The sequence below is a fragment of the Camelina sativa genome, chromosome 19, assembly GCF_030686135.1.
Source record: "Camelina sativa cultivar CO46 ecotype springtype chromosome 19, ASM3068613v1".
Classification (NCBI taxonomy): domain Eukaryota; kingdom Viridiplantae; phylum Streptophyta; class Magnoliopsida; order Brassicales; family Brassicaceae; genus Camelina; species Camelina sativa.
The window spans coordinates 4,275,418-4,291,551 of NC_141898.1; the positions used below are offsets into that span (position 1 = coordinate 4,275,418).

Here is a 16,134-nt window from a genome sequence, read left to right on the forward strand (position 1 = left end):
GAAGTATGAAAGTATGAAACGTTTTGTAAACCTAACCAAACGACTCGAGCAAGCGAACCGGTCACGGTTCAGCCGAACCAAGATTATGATTACTTCAATCTTAACGAGGAAATTAAGCGAATCGGTTCCGTTAAACCGGGACGAAATACCAATCAAAATAAAGTAACCAACAAAAACAAAGGGGGAGTTCCGAATTAAATTATTTTTTTTCTTTCAAATGAATTAAAGTAAGTAGATTTGTTATTTTTCCAAATATTTACATGTTTATTTTCTATGCATGCACAATAACATATAATTAAAATGGTAGATATGATTACTGGAACTTTGGAAGTGTTAAGGTCTTTACATAATTGATGTTTTAGTTTCTGCTTCTAGGTGTACTTAGCTGTATATGGGTTATGCATGTATGTATGACTGACTCTCATAGTCTCATACACATACAACTCTCTACCAAAAACCTAAAACTTCTCAAGATCGTAACACAAAAACTAAAACCAGAGGTCAATATCAGTAACATCTGCATATATGGTATCATAGTTGATTTATGGTAGACGACCAACAAAACACAAAGACCAAGAAACAGAGCTTTAAGAAAACAGAACAGCACTCGTATCTGATCTCTACCTCTTATTCTTCTTGACAGGAATCGAAACTAGACTTGGAACATACACATAGCTACAAATCAACGGGTCATTGTAGTCAAGCCGTCGATGTCTTCCTGTCACAATCTGTTTTCTGATCCCACCTTCACCACCAATTTCGTAAAACTTGACGCAAACATACCACACATCATCCTTTTTTTCAGCTCTCTCACACCAAGCCATGATATCTCTGTGCTTACCAACCGAATATCCCGGACTATCCATCCGATCATGGAAATGTAACGCCGGAAGATCAGGGCTAGTGACGCTGAAATATCTGCTAAACGAAACAACACCGTCACTCAACTCGTTTGTCACCCACACCTCAATCTCGCTTGCTTCCACATCATTAGATTGTTGCAACAAAGAGAGTCTATCTCCACTGAAACATGCTAGTTTCCGAGCAACCCAAGAAGGAGGACAAACACATACGTTCTTGAATGTTTCCACGGAGAAATCAAAACTTAGAATGAAGTCGTCGGTACTATTATCAGCAATCCAATACATATTACCCTTCACAGACACACCTCTGCAATCCGTAACAACTCGTCCATCAACGTCAGCATTAATGTTGAATCTAGAATTCACACAATGAATTTGTTTGAGTGGGGGACAAATTCACTTAAGATCTCCTTCTAAAACAATGGATTAAAACTAGAAAATAAAGAGGGGTTCTGATCTCTTGAGAAAGAAGTTAGGGTTTTGCCCAAAAACAATGAAGAACTAGGGTTTTTGTATTAATTGCTGGATCTTTTACAATGAGAGGATCTCTCCCTATTTATATGAATACATTGATTATAAAATAAGTCTATTTTCCTTAAATCTCTGATCTTCAAATATGGTAAATTTCCTCTTCTGATGATCAAGTCGGGCTTAGGGGGCGGTCTCGGAGGTCGGAATTCAGTTTTCCTAAAGTTTAGATCGAATATTTTTTCCTATAGTTCGGAAACTCGAATGGATAATCGAATCTACCGAACTGGGGGGAGGACTAATTGTTGGTGCAGGATTTAGCACCCACGACATACCGATCTAAACCGAAGGTAAACCAAATAGACTTTGCACATTAACTAAACCGAGGGATCCCCTTTTGGGCTAGCTAAACTGGCCTATAAGCAGAAGCTCAGCGAAGTCACTTGACCGACCTCCGAGACCGCCCCCTAAGCCCGACTTGATCATCAGAAGAGGAAATTTACCATATTTAAAGATCAGAGATTTAAGGAAAATAGACTTATTTTATAATCAATGTATTCATATAAATAGGGAGAGATCCTCTCATTGTAAAAGATCCAACAATTAATACAAAAACCCTAGTTATTCATTGTTCTTGGGCAAAACCCTAACTTCTTTCTCAAGAGATCAGAATCCCTCTTTATTTTCTAGTTTTAATCCATTGTTTTAGAAGGAGATCTTAAGTGAATTTGTCCCCCACTCAAACAAATTCATTGTGTGAATTCTAGATTCAACAATTAAGATCTCTCCACGACTTAGAATTGAATTCTTTGATCTCACACTTTGGATCTGATTTCTCATCGTCGCGACGGGACATAGGACCCCAAAACCTCAAGATTTTGTAGTTGTCACGAGATGCATTGTCGTATCCAATCCCGAAGTAATCACTATCCCAGTAACGAACCGATGGTTTGATCCATTTGAATTTCCTCAAAAACGGATTCCACACTGCGAGACCGGCGCCATCTCTTACTCCTCGACACATGCACAACATCAGACCATCACAGTGAACCATAGAAAGAATCGGATACGTGTTGCGAAACACGTGTGGGATTGGTGTAACCGAGAAGATTCCAGTCAGCGGATCCATGATTTGAACCCCCTCATCAACATCGATCTTTAGAAACCGTTCCGGAGAGTTATCTAAGTGCTTTTGCATGAACTTCTTGTCGCTGCTGATGAGAGCGTACCATCTCTTGCACGTTGATTTGAATCGGATCAAAGATTCAGCCGGAGTCCTATGAAGTGTCTCTTCGATTAAGTCAAACGGAAGCGACGGTATCGGTAACAACGAAGGCTCTGCCATGAACGCTCTCGCTGTGAAATGCTCTGAAATCGAATCAAAAGATTGATTCTTGGATAAGGTTTCTTGTTTCGTTTCTTCTCAGTTTATGGTATAAAGACTTTAAAGCGGGAATAAGGGAAAACTGAAACGAGATTAATAAATTTGTGAATCTTAGCAAGTGAACCGGTTACGAGTTCCATTGAACCAAATTAAGGCCATGAATCTCTAAAAATTAAGGACCAAAGGTTTTGACTGTAAAAATGTTTCGCTACAAATCTAATTTTATTTAAAATAAGAGCCTCTACATGCAATTTAATGAATAGAGATTTACTGTTTTACCCTCGCAAGTCGTCGTAGACTCCTAGTAGTATACTCGCTCACTCTCAGACTCTCGAGTCTCTTTATTTCCCTCCGGGATTCCGATTCCGATTCCGATAAGGCGACACGACGAGTCGATTAGGGTTACGCAATCGTTCGAGCGAAGGCTCTTAAAGTCGGAGATCACGCCGGTGGAGGTTCGAATTTAGTCTTGCTTAAGAAATCTCTCTTCGCAATCTGTTCATCTTCCTAGTTCTGTGTTTAAATTTGAAATAGAGAGCTTCACATCAATCGGACTTTTAAATTAGGTTATGTTCCCATTTAGATGCTAGATTTGAGTCTCAGTAACCTAATCCGTTCTGGATTTTCGCTGATTGTTCGATTTTTTTTTTTTTTTATCTTCGCATTCGGTTGTTTCAATCTCATTTGCTTGAAATTTCTGGGCGCACTGTTGTTCTTTGTCGATATTAGGGGTTTTTGTTCACTTTTTTTTTTCTCGAATTACACGAGAATTATAGCTTTACAATGATTGATTACATTCAGATTTGATTTTGAAATATGTAGAGAAGATGATGGTTCTGGAACCTCCAATGAACAGTGCACGAAGAAGAAAATTGGCAGATATTACTAATCTGCAGAATCAGAACGAACTAATGAATCAGGGACCGAAGCAGCAGCAACAAGCTTGTATATTACTCTCTTCCAAAGAAAACGCTGAAAATCTTCAAAAGGCACTGCTTATTTCATCTTGGAGTTCATATGAATATATGTTTATGCCCTTCTGTAGTTACTAGTTAGATGGACCTTTTTTTGCCTTTAATTTGAATGTGCTTATTCAGGTTTATCAACTTGTTTTTGCAGGAAAACGTGAGACTGATGAAAGTCGTCGTGGAGAGAGAGTAATCTTTGTTCGAAATCATGAAACTTGTGAGTATTGAGTATTTGTTGCTAATACTTATTGTTGTTTTGTGAATACAGTGGAGTCAAAAGTGAGCTGCAGAAACTAAGGATTAGCTTTCAGAAGGTTAAAGAACAGAATTTGCTTCTTGCCCAGGCAAACACTCGTATGTTGGCGGTACGTCTCATCTTTGTATGGTTCAACTGGAAATTATTTTGGGAATTCCATGGTTACAGTGTGATTTCAAAGGTATTTTTCATTATTCTTTCCTGGCAGGAGTCCAATACAAGCAAAGACCAAGTATGCTTTTTCTGGAACCCAAGTTGCTTTAACACAGGCTTGGTTGATCATTTATAAGTTCCTTGGCTGACATTTTCTGTGCATTTCAGCTGAAGATACTTCAGCACGAACTTGGTTGCAAGAATGGGTTAGTCAGGGCCAGGAATATACTGCTTAAGGTATGCTATCGATTTGTATGTTATTTTCTCTGACCCTAATTACAAACTAAAGATTTAATCACTTAAGAAATTGGCACCTTTTTCTTTCCAGGAGCAAACTCTTCCATGTACACGTCATGCATCAAAGGTCAAGGTACTTATGAAAATTGGCTTTTGTGACCTCTGGAATGGGAAATTATGACCCTACTGCTCCGTTTTTCTTATGCTTTCTTCTGCATTGTTGTGACCTTCTGGCTGGTGCAAATGCTTGTGGTGTGGCTTGCAATACCTTTCAGCCAATTGAAGCTGATCATGAGAATGGTAAGATAATGCAACAGTCAAGCATGTAAATGTAACCTTCTCGTTTTAATTTCATTGTGAATTTAGGAATATCTTAGCATGCTCACCTTAAGTGACCTTTTTTCATCTCATTCTCAGTTTCGGAGAGCTCCAACACTAACTCATTCCAAATAAATGAGAAACCCAACAATAAAAGGTCGGGTCTCTCTCTTGCTCAGTCTGCTTCATGTTTCATCCATTGTCATTTAGAAATTTTTGGGCAATCAGGTTACTTACGGATTTCTTGCTTTTCTTTATAGGAGAATTTCTGGAAGGACGAATCCCGCAGCATTAGATATTATTGGTAGACTGGGAGAGACATGTCAGACGGGAGACAACATTGACAACAAGAAGTTGGTCTCTGATGGTAACAGTGCCGCTGATAAAACGGAGTTTGTCCTTGATGCTGAAAACCATATATACGACAATGTCCAAAGCAAGAGGTTTATTTATTCAACGAGATTTGATGACTTAATTATCTATTTGTATCAGTATCTTATTTATGCTTTTATTTTGTCTTTTGGGTTGCTTTTGTTGCAGGTGTTGCGCAGGAAGGCAGTCCGCCATTTATAAAATAGAAACCGGCCAATCTGGAAAATTGCAAAGAGTGGTTGACGTCAAAGAAATTAAGAAGGATGCAAGGTTTGTTAACTGCCTTTTTTCTAGGTTCACATTTAGGAATAACATTCAAAGCGGATGAAGACTAGTGTCAATGACTAGTGAGCTTCCATTCTCTCTGTCTCAAGCAGGTTCCCTTTGAGAAGACGTTCTGCCCGGTTAAAATCTCAAGAACCTGATCCATCTGAAAGCTTCCATGAGTCAATAGAGACAGCCAGGAGAAGGAGGTCTGCAATAGGCGTTAGGCTCTGTTTATAAGTAATGTACTCCTATGAATAATGGTAACAATGCCATTTGATTTTTTCGCAGGTCTACGGTGTTTGATATCCAAGAGCTGGGCGTTGTTCAAAACTTGAATGGTTTACATGAAGATCAAGAGATTACTGCAAAGGCCGGGTTTGTAGAAGCAGAACGTGTTCTTTCTTTTTCCACTAACTGAATCCTGAACCAAGAATACTTATGCCACTTGCGGTTTATTTTCTTTCTTCATGGATGTCATTTCAGATGCTCTCCAAGAAGACAGTCTATCAAGTGTAGACCTGCAGCAGGAGAGCCACATGACACGAAAGAGATAACCGGGTAAACCAGGTTAATTTTCTATATTATGCAGAACTACAGAGTTAATACTGTTATCTAATGCGATTTACTTTTCGACAGGGTGTTTTTGAGAAGGCGGTCTGCGAGGTTTAATGTCCAAGAGCTGGGTGTGACGGAGAACTTGAATGGGTTACATGATGATCAAGCGATTTCTGCAAATGCGGGGTTTGTGGAAGCAGCGCATATTCTTCCTTTTTTACTCTTGATTGATAACTTATTCTTCATAAACCAAGTACATTTACCGCTTCCACGTTTTCTCTTATAAATGTCATTTCAGATGCTCTGCAAGCGAACAGTCTACGGGGTCTAAACCTGAAGCAGTCCAAAAACATGACATGACAGAGACAACTGGGAAAAGCAGGTTTTGTAGTGATAGATACAATCTCTGTATTCTGATTAATTAAAGAGTTGACACTTGAGACTGATATCTAAATGGTATACTTGACAGAGTCTCTGCAAGAAGACAATCTGCAAACGTTAAAACTCAAAGACACATCAAAGAAACCGCAGATCCGCCTTTGCATGATGACATTGTTGATGAGTCTAGTCCGATATCGTGTACAGTTTCAATGGAGGTTAAGGGAGAATCAAAGAACAAACCAGCAGGCGATGAATCAGAGGAGATGAGAAAAACAACAGTTGGACGACCTACAAGGAAAGCTGCTGATAATATCAAATCGTACAAGGAACCCTCACTTAGGGACAAGATGCGAGGGGGATTCTAAGTCTCTCCAGATAGAAGATCGTCTGGAGCCTCTTATGTATTTGATTTTGCGACTTCACTTTTGTTGAATGAGCTATTGCTTGTTGCTATAATCAGAATGTATATTCTTAGGTTTATTGCTTCTTTAAATCAAAGGAGAGCTAGCGCGTGGTCTTGCAGTTGTACAGGAAGTGGATTGGAAGGTTTATTTCGGTTTGATGGAGACTCTGTGAATTTTTTTTTACTCCAGTAAATTGTGAAATGTTGGAATATTTGACCAAATCTTTAGGACTCCTAATAGTTTCAGGGGTTCTTTTAAGCTCTTGATGGAATTTTGATATCTTATAATCTTAATACTACAATCCAGAGAAGTGAGAACGTTTGAATATATACATTTATATATATATAAAAAGCTGAAAATCCAACATAGTTCTACATTTTCCACAAATCTATATAAGGCTTTGCAGCATGCTGCTAATCTTGGAAAGGATCAATATACTTCGATTTCTTACAAAAGTTCTCACAGTCCAATCAATATTTTTCTTTAAATTACAAATTACCTCCCTATAATTGTTAGAATATCAGTTCATAAGAAGCCAATCAATTATTTCCTAACATTTTAAATAAATCAAGTCTAATAAACTAATAATAATTTAAATTTATTGTATCTTACAGTAAATTAGTAAAAGAAAAGTAGGGTACATAGACAAAGTTACACTTACATTACGTGTTGATGTTGGGCCACTTCATTGAATTTGATGGTCCATAGGTTTTCAAGGTCACAGCTCTCACACGTCAATCTTTTCTCTTATACCCTCTACTGTCAATTGACTAAACAACAACACCTCTTCGGTCTTGAACCGTATCTACTCTTTTATGGGTTGTACGTCTCACTATTTCAAAATCAATATCTTCACCTAAAAAGCTCAATATCTAACAACAACAAAAAAAGAAACCCGTCAGGAATATGCTATATATATATACTAAGAAATTGTCGGAAGACGGATTATATCCTACAGTTTAGTTTAAGGCCACGAAGCAAAGAGAGACACTGAGAAGGACAAAAGTGATAGACGGTAGGCAATATACGGCCTTCTCTTTCTTACAAATGTGTTTAGACAATTCTATGGAAAATTTTGAATACATACCTTAAACTTAATAGGAAATTTGGAATCTATACCAAATTTTTTAAATCTTTGAAATGTAGCTTATGTATTGCACTAAATGACTATTTTGTCCTCAATTACAAATTATTAAAAATAAATACAATTTAATTAAGTTAATTCATAAAAAAATTAATTATAAAACATTGTATAAACTAAATATTTAGAATTTTGCTAAATTGTTTTTGAAAATGATGAACTGATTTATTATATATAATATTAATCAGTAACTAAAATATTTCATTCAGATAAAATAAATAAAATTTTGCCCTAAATTAATAATTAATTAAACATTAAAAAATAAACACAAAATAATTAAATTAATTTATGTTAGAAAATTATTTTAAAAAATTACTGTTTATAAATTAGATATTGAAAAAAAATTAGATAATGATGAAGTAGTTTATTATGGATAATATTAATCAATAACAAAAATTAAAATTCAGATAAAAGAAATAAAAATGATCATGGATCACAATCCAATAATCTGTTACTCAATTGTGATTAAAAATCTGGTATTATTTAGTAATTTAATTTTAAAAATTTATTATATAAAAATTAATTAGAATTATTCTTTTACGATTTATGTTTAGTAAATACTTTTAGATAATATTAGTTTTAAATAAATATATAAATCACGAATAATTCTTCAAAAAAAATTATATAATAATTTTTTTTGAAAAATAATTATATATTTTAATTTATTTGGATAATTATCAATTTTAATAAAATAATAAAAAATTGTGAGCTTTTACAAAATAAATCAGCAGTTCAAAAAATTGACTATGTAACAAAATCAATTAATAAAAAAAATAAATCGAGTTTTTTAATATAAATCAGCAAAGAAAAAACATAAATCAGCAGGAATAAAATATAAGTCTACAGTTCAAAAAGTCAATCATATTAATAAGTCAACTTAAAATGAAATAAGTCTATTAAGATCAAACAAATCGAGGGGAAAAAAATATAAGTCAACAAACAAAACAAACAAGTCAACATCATCAAAAATCGACTATGTAAAAAAACAATCACACAAAAAAAAGTCGACAGTCTTAAAATAAATCGATGGAAAAATAAATAAGTCGACAAAAATTAAACTTAAGTCAATCATACAAAATATCGACTTTATTAATAAATCAATGTAGAATGTAATAAGTCAACAATAAATAAACAAATCAACAAAAAAACAAATATAAATCGATGAACACAAAAAATATGTCAACTGTTCAAGAAATCGACTATAATAAAAATCTACTAGCCATAACATAAGTCAATTGTTAAAATATAAGTCAATGACGAAGATAATTAAGTCAATAAAAGTAAAAAACAAAACGATGGTTCAAAAAGTCGACATTATAAATAAATCAACGTTGATTAAAATTAGTCTAAAATATTGATACATATATATATATATATTGTATAATCTTGAATTATTTATTTTTAAATAAATTTAAATCTAAATTATATCAACAAAAATACTTAAATTCTTTTTTTATTCAACATTATGAGATCAAAAATTGATTCCTGTAATCATTATTTAAAATATAATTAATACATTTTCATTATAATTTTTATTTATTAAATAATTTCTTTCGAATTTAACCATTTTTAAAAGTAATTTATTTTTAAAGTTTAATTATTTTTAAATAGAGATTAAGTTTTTTTTATTTTTATTTAATTGTTAAAATTGTTTAATAATAAGGATATTTCTGTCCATTTTCATTTCAAAATGTTTAGTTTTCAAATAAATATATAATATTAAGTGTACTTTTCAAATTTCTTATAAGATTTGGTATATTTATAAAAATCTCCCCAGTTCTGTTTATAGGGGCCTTTTTGTTATTTTGTTGTTTTGATTACTACTATAAGTGTCCTTCAACGCGTTACTTGACATTTTAATTTTATCATTAAAAAACGAATGGCTAACGACTACGTTTCCTCCTCTGTTCTGCTTCTTCTTCTTATTCTCTCTATCTTCTTCTACGGTCATCGTACTGATTCTGCCTCCGTCGTCGAGTTTCTTCCTGGTCTTGATGGTCCTCTTCCTTTTGAGCTCGAAACCGGGGTTGTTACGTTCTTTTCTCCTTCCTCCTGTCCTGTGATTGATATAAAATCTTTTAAGTGTTTGGAGATTACTCTAAAGTGTGTGTATGATGAATATGACATGATTCTTTTTTGAAGGTATATTGGTGTTGGCGAGGAAGAGGAAGTGCAACTGTTTTACTATTTCATCAAGTCTGAGAGGAATCCAAAAGAAGATCCTCTTCTTCTGTGGTTAAGTGGAGGACCTGGCTGCTCTTCTATCTCTGGTCTTCTTTATGAGAATGGTTATATCTTCAACATTCATTCATATTATTCTTTTTAGACAGTATAAACACATTTTTTTAAAACAGGACCGAATGAAATGATAAAAATCCAATATAAAATCACAGAGAGAGTGAGAAGAAAACGATGTGTAAATAGCACACCTCCACATATTCTCTCTTTGTTTTTTTTTTTTTACTTAGACAGCATTGGATCTCGTGTACTTTTCCAAACCGCCAAAGTGGCCACCTTTTATGCGTTTTTACTTTTTAGATTAGACAAAACACACCCTTTAAGCCTTAAAACATCACAGTAAGGACGAAAGAGCAAAATCAGCTGTTCCAATCTTTTCTCACAGTAACTATTGTCCGGATTGGTTTTACTTGAAGGTTGATCTTCACGTGCCATGTTTGAATCAGGGCCTCTGACTGTGAAGTTTGAGGTTTACAATGGAACTCTTCCTTCCTTGGTCTCTACAACATATTCATGGACTAAGGTAGCACAATGTGTTGTATATTACGATCTCAAACCCAATGGTTAATGCTTTGGTCGTTTAAGTTGTGCATCGTTTTTTTTCTCAGGTTTCGAGTATAATATATTTGGATCAGCCTGTTGGAACTGGCTTCTCCTACTCAAAAACTCAACTTGTTAATAAACCCAGTGATTCAGGAGAAGCCAAGAGGATCCATGAGTTTCTTCACAAGGTCAAAAGACTAACTTAATTGTCTCTTGAAACATCTCTTCTTTGTGCATAGACCTTTAGAAGTTCTTTTTGGTAGTTGTGCAGTGGCTAGGTAAGCATCAAGAGTTTCTCCCCAACCCATTCTATGTCACTGGAGATTCTTATTCCGGTAATGTCATCCCGGCACTCGTTCAAGAAATCTCAAAAGGTATCATCTTATTTTTGCTTATCATCATCAATCTCCAAGCCCTTTTCTTTGAGAGTCTCGTTTCTTTATCATTAAATATATTAATTTTTCTCTTTATAACAGTATAAACACGTTGATGCAGGAAATTATTTATGTTGCAAGCCTCCAATAAATCTTCAGGTTCGTTTGTATTTGTTAGCTTCTTCTATATACCTTATGGAGAGTTAAAAAATGATAGGTTTCGTCCTTGGTACACTGCCAAAAACAGGGCTATGTTCTTGGAAACCCATTAACAGAAAGTGAAATTGATTCGAACCATCGCATTCCATATGCTCATGGAATGGCACTGATCTCAGATGAACTCTATGAGGTATGAAACATCAAACATGACATGCTTTTGTGTCTTGCCCCCACAATTAAAGTTGATAATTAACAAACAGTTCAAAACTCTTCTTTTTCTTGCAGTCCATGAAGAGAATCTGCAAAGGAGAATATAATAATGTTGATCCACGTAACACAGAATGCTTGAAACTCGTGGAAGAATTTGAAAAGGTACAAACAAACACGCTCATGGAAATTTTAGGTTATGTTCTGTTTCTGTCTACCTAATAAAACTCACCACTAATTCAGACTTTTGTTGTTATTTATAGTGCATTGATAGAATAAACGAATCACATATAATAGCGCCAGACTGTGAAGAGAATCACGAGACACCTCCTGATTGCTATGTAAGTAATCCAACTTGCCTTCTTTTAAACCATTGAGAAAAAAGTAGTTTACAAGGTTGCGTTTGCAGGAGTATCGGTATTTGTTAACAACCTACTGGGCCAATTATGAGAGTGTGCATAGAGCTCTTCATGTCAATAAGGTATTATTACACATGACATATTCAGATTATTGGTAACAACGTGTCAAACTCTTTACGAGGATCTATGATTGTAGGGGAGTATAGGGGAATGGGTACGTTGTCACTGGGGCATACCTTACACTTATGACATTAAAAGCAGTGTACCGTACCATATGAATAACAGCATCGATGGCTATCCTTCTCTCATCTTCAGGTCATATTTTAACTACAACCTCTTCCTGTTGAAGGGGTACTTCAGGATTCAAGACTTTTTTGAGGTTTTTTTTTGGATGAACAGTGGTGACCACGACATGAGGGTGCCTTTTCTTGGAACGCAAGCTTGGATTAGGTCTCTTAATTATTCTCTCACTGATGACTGGAGACCTTGGATGATAGGCGATCAAATCGCGGGGTATTACCGTGACTCTGTTTCTTTTTTTGTTTTTTATTATGGGATGAACTCATATGAGCTCACTAGACTCTCGCATTCTTTGTGGCAGATACACGAGGACTTATGCCAATAAGATGACATTTGCTACAATCAAAGCAAGTCTCTTTTCCTCTTTTATTGTGTGTTTCACTCAATGTTTAAGTTTTCACATTATGTTTCTTAATTGATTTGTGGGTTTTGATTACAGGGAGGAGGACACACACCAGAGTACAAACCAGAGGAGAGTTCTATCATGTTCCAAAGGTGGATTAGTGGACAGCCTCTCTAAAATGAAGCCAGAGTTGCTATTCAGAAAGCAATTCTACAATTATTGTTTTACATTTCATGAAAAATGAGATATATGGCTTAATTTTATTTAAAATGTAGTTTTATTTAAAATGTAGAGTTTCTATATAGAAAACAATTATACATTTCTTCTATCATTTTCATTAGTTTACTACATATTTAAAATAAAACCCAAATTTTCAAGTTGTTTTTTCGTTTGTTGGGTTTATGTTCAGTCACAATAGATAACTTGGTTCACGTTTATGTTCTAATTTTTGCATGGCCTTTAAAACTTATATTTCATATTTCTATATGGTCACATTTCTCCGAAGAATTTTTTAGGTTCTTTTTTAAAAAAATGAATTGTCTCATTGCATTTTTTTTTGTTAGTGCTTTAGTCACTTTGTCTTTAGGATTCAGTGAAGCCTGCGAAGATTGCACTATAATATTTCGAAACCTAGTCGTATTCTTAAATTCAGTTGCGAATTCAACAAAAAAAAGAAAAAAAAAGTTCCAGGTGTTCTTTTAGTTAATCTCTAGCGGTGGGTAAGACCAAAACCTGACAGGTTTAGGTTTAGGCCACGAAATCAAGAGAGACAGTGAGAAGAGGGACAAAAGTGAATCACGGTACGCAGTTTTTTTTTTCTCTATGTCTAGGAGCCTTTTGTTCTTTTGTTGTTCTTTGGTATAAAATTAGGTTTTGATAATTGCCCTTCAAGGCATTAGTTGATTTTTTAAATCATAATAAAAAGAATGGCTAAAGACTACGTTTCCTCCTCTGTTCTGATTCATCTTCTCATTTTCTTCTATAGTCAGCGTACTTATTCTGCCTCCATCGTCAAGTTTCTTCCTGGTTTTGATGGTCCTCTTCCCTTTGAGCTCGAAACCGGGTTTTGTTCTTTTCTCCTTCCTCCTGTGATTGATATAAATTTTTTAAGTGTTTGGAGATTACTCTAAAATATGATTCTTTTGTGAACGAAAAAAGGTATATTGGTGTTGGCGAGGAAGAGGAAGTGCAACTGTTTTACTATTTCATCAAGTCTGAGAGGAATCCAAAAGAAGATCCTCTTCTTCTCTGGTTAACTGGAGGACCTGGCTGCTCTTGTTTATGAGAATGGTTACATCGTCAACTTTCATTTGTTATTTACTCATTTCTTCTGTGTCTGTTCTCAAAACAGAACCAAAATGTTACTAAACTCGCTAGTCATGAACACACACACTCACCCTCTCTGTTTTTAATAGAATAGACAGCAATATTGGATTCTCGTTATCTTTTCCAAACCAACAAAGATGCTTTCAGTTTAGAAAACCACATTCTTAAGCTTTATTATAATAAAAGGACAGAAGAGCAATAATAGCTTCTACAATTTGTGCTCAAATCCACATGTTTGAATCAGGGCCTGTGACTGTGAAGCTTGAGGTTTACAATGGATCTCTTCCTTCCTTGGTCTCTACTACACATTCATGGACTAAGGTAGGCACAAAGTGTTTGTATTCATATGAAGATCACAACCCAATAGTAAATGCTTTGGTCGTTTAAGTTCTGCATCGTTTTTTTATTCTCAGGTTTCGAGTATAATATATTTGGATCAGCCTGTTGGGACTGGCTTCTCCTACTCAAAAACTCAACTTGTTGATAAACCTAGTGATTCAGGAGAAGTCAAGAGAATCTATGAGTTTCTTCACAAGGCATGAAATCAAAAGACTACTTAATATTTAACTGTCTCTTTAAATATATATCTCTTCTTTGTGCATAGATTGTTTGGTTGTTGTTGTGCAGTGGCTAGGTAAGCATCAAGAGTTTTCCTCCAACTCTTTCTATGTCGGTGGAGATTCTTATTCCGGTGTGGTCATCCCAGCACTCGTTCAAGAAATCTCAAAAGGTATCATCTTATTTTTGCATATCATTAATCTCCAAGCCCTTTTCTATGAGAGTCTCGTTTCTTAATCAAATATATTTTTTCTCTTTATAACAGTATAAACACGTACGTTGATGCAGGAAATTATCTATGTTGCAAACCTCCAATAAATCTTCAGGTTCGTTGGCATTTGTTAGCTTCTTATATATATATATATATATATATATATAAGTATATAACTTACAGAGCATTACAAATTGGTACACTGACAAAAACAGGGATATGTTCTTGGAAACCCATCCACCGAAAGCCCATTTGATAGAAACCATCGCATTCCATATGCTCATGGAATGGCACTGATCTCAGATGAACTCTATGAGGTATGAAACATATATGACATGCTTTTGTTTCTTGTCCCCACAATATGGAAGTTGATTACAAGCATATATTTCAGAACTCTTATTTTTCTTGCAGGTAATGAAGAGAATCTGCAAAGGATAATATATAAATGTTGATCCACGTAACACAGAATGCTTAAGACTCGTGGAAAAATATGAAAAGGTACACACACGCAAATGGAAATTTTTGTTGATGTCAGTGGCGGAGCTAGGAATTCAATTCATCATGGTCAAAATATAATTTAAGAGGTCAATTGTGTTATTAATTTTTTTATAGGGGTCAATTCTGCTATTTTATCAGGGTCAATTTGATTTTTTTTCTAAAAATTCAACTAAATTTAAAATTTCACCATGGTCAATTGACCCACATGCTTCTACTCTAGCTCCGCCCATGGTTGATGTTCTGTTCTGTCTACCTCATCACTAATTAGACCTTTGTGGTTGTTTATAGTGCATTCTTACAATAATTAAATCATTTATAACAACACGAGAGTGTGAAGAGACATCTCCTGATTGCTATGTAAGTAATCTATCTCGCCCTCTTATTAACCATTGAGGAAAAACAAGTACTTTAGAGGGTTGCATTTGCAGGTGTATCGGTATTTGTTAACAACCTACTGGGCCAATAATGAGAATGTGCACAGAGCTCTTCATGTCAATAAGGTATTATACATGTGGAAAGGTCACTTTCGGGTTTTTGGTCACAAAGTGTCAAACTCTTTAGGATAATCTTTGATTGCAGGGGAGTATAGGGAATGGGCTCGTTGTCATTGGCGCATACCTTACATTCGTGACATTAAAAGCAGTGTACCGTAACATGTGTGAATACATAATTAGTGTGTGATATATGATAGTGAAGTATATGGTTACACGAGAGTTGAATAAATGGAGGGTTGTAAAATAATGTAGAGAGTTGAATAAATGGAGGGTTGTAAAATAAAGCATAAAAATATCTTAAGAAATATTCTATGTAATATTCCCTAAGATTTGTAATATAAATACTAAGGCTTGGTGAAAAGTTTCATTCAAGCTGAGTGAGTAAGTTTGAGTGTGAGAGTCTTAAGAGCCTTTGTAATTCTTTGAGTGTTTCAATAATAAAATATATCCCTTTGGTAAAAGATCTTTCTTATATCCTTACATAATCATATAATCATTTTCTAAAATACTTCCTAAACACTTAGCATTGATCCTAAAAACCTCCTAAGTGGTTGTACCACTATGTGTGTGTAATTGTTCATTTATTCAACTATCTACTTTATTTTACAATCCTCCATTTATTCAACTCTCTCATAACTATATACTTCACTATCATATATCACACACTTATTATTTATCAATAACAGCATCGATGGCCATCTTAGTTTCTCTATTCTAAAATATGACCTGAAGATGAGAGAAGGATAACTATCGATAG

The 16,134-nt window shown here is 34.6% G+C and overlaps 2 protein-coding genes and 2 pseudogenes across 16 annotated transcripts; 3 read left to right on the plus strand and 1 right to left on the minus strand.

Moving 5' to 3' along the window:
• Positions 1-620: 620 nt before the first annotated feature.
• LOC104767417 (putative F-box only protein 15 pseudogene) lies at positions 621-2,676 on the minus strand (annotated as a pseudogene).
• Positions 2,677-2,998: 322 nt separating this feature from the next.
• On the plus strand, positions 2,999-6,847 carry LOC104764755 (SHUGOSHIN 1). Its single transcript, XM_010488347.2, has 17 exons — positions 2,999-3,170; positions 3,538-3,704; positions 3,835-3,872; positions 3,952-4,048; positions 4,148-4,171; positions 4,261-4,329; positions 4,421-4,462; positions 4,605-4,629; positions 4,747-4,804; positions 4,908-5,090; positions 5,188-5,289; positions 5,397-5,492; positions 5,575-5,661; positions 5,770-5,844; positions 5,923-6,027; positions 6,140-6,223; positions 6,311-6,847. Exons 2-17 carry the CDS (start codon positions 3,543-3,545, stop codon positions 6,585-6,587), a joined length of 1,524 nt encoding a protein of 507 aa, XP_010486649.2. The 5' UTR covers positions 2,999-3,170; positions 3,538-3,542; the 3' UTR covers positions 6,588-6,847.
• Positions 6,848-9,552: 2,705 nt separating this feature from the next.
• Positions 9,553-12,667, plus strand: LOC109124908 (serine carboxypeptidase-like 7). 14 transcript variants are annotated; one of them, XR_015591101.1, is made up of 13 exons: positions 9,553-10,055; positions 10,452-10,528; positions 10,614-10,736; positions 10,820-10,922; positions 11,044-11,081; positions 11,170-11,271; positions 11,367-11,453; positions 11,552-11,629; positions 11,698-11,769; positions 11,844-11,861; positions 11,963-12,160; positions 12,249-12,294; positions 12,387-12,667. XR_015591101.1 is itself a non-coding variant. In XM_087502022.1 (13 exons), exons 6-13 carry the CDS (start codon positions 11,242-11,244, stop codon positions 12,465-12,467), a joined length of 627 nt encoding a protein of 208 aa, XP_087358148.1. In that variant the 5' UTR covers positions 9,583-10,055; positions 10,452-10,528; positions 10,614-10,736; positions 10,820-10,922; positions 11,044-11,081; positions 11,170-11,241; the 3' UTR covers positions 12,468-12,667. The 14 variants fall into 14 exon arrangements, 11 of the variants coding, with proteins under 11 accessions (XP_087358146.1, XP_087358148.1, XP_010486653.2 ...); XM_087502022.1 differs by having other exon boundaries at positions 9,583-10,055; positions 11,844-11,962; positions 12,047-12,160; XR_015591099.1 differs by having other exon boundaries at positions 9,621-10,055; positions 10,422-10,528.
• A 503-nt stretch (positions 12,668-13,170) lies between these two features.
• LOC104764758 (serine carboxypeptidase-like 7) lies at positions 13,171-15,780 on the plus strand (annotated as a pseudogene). Its single transcript, XR_015591102.1, has 11 exons — positions 13,171-13,353; positions 13,449-13,567; positions 13,813-13,937; positions 14,030-14,152; positions 14,244-14,346; positions 14,463-14,500; positions 14,601-14,702; positions 14,797-14,883; positions 15,172-15,240; positions 15,312-15,383; positions 15,463-15,780. The product of XR_015591102.1 is annotated as a serine carboxypeptidase-like 7 (transcript).
• The last annotated feature ends 354 nt before the right edge of the window (positions 15,781-16,134 follow it).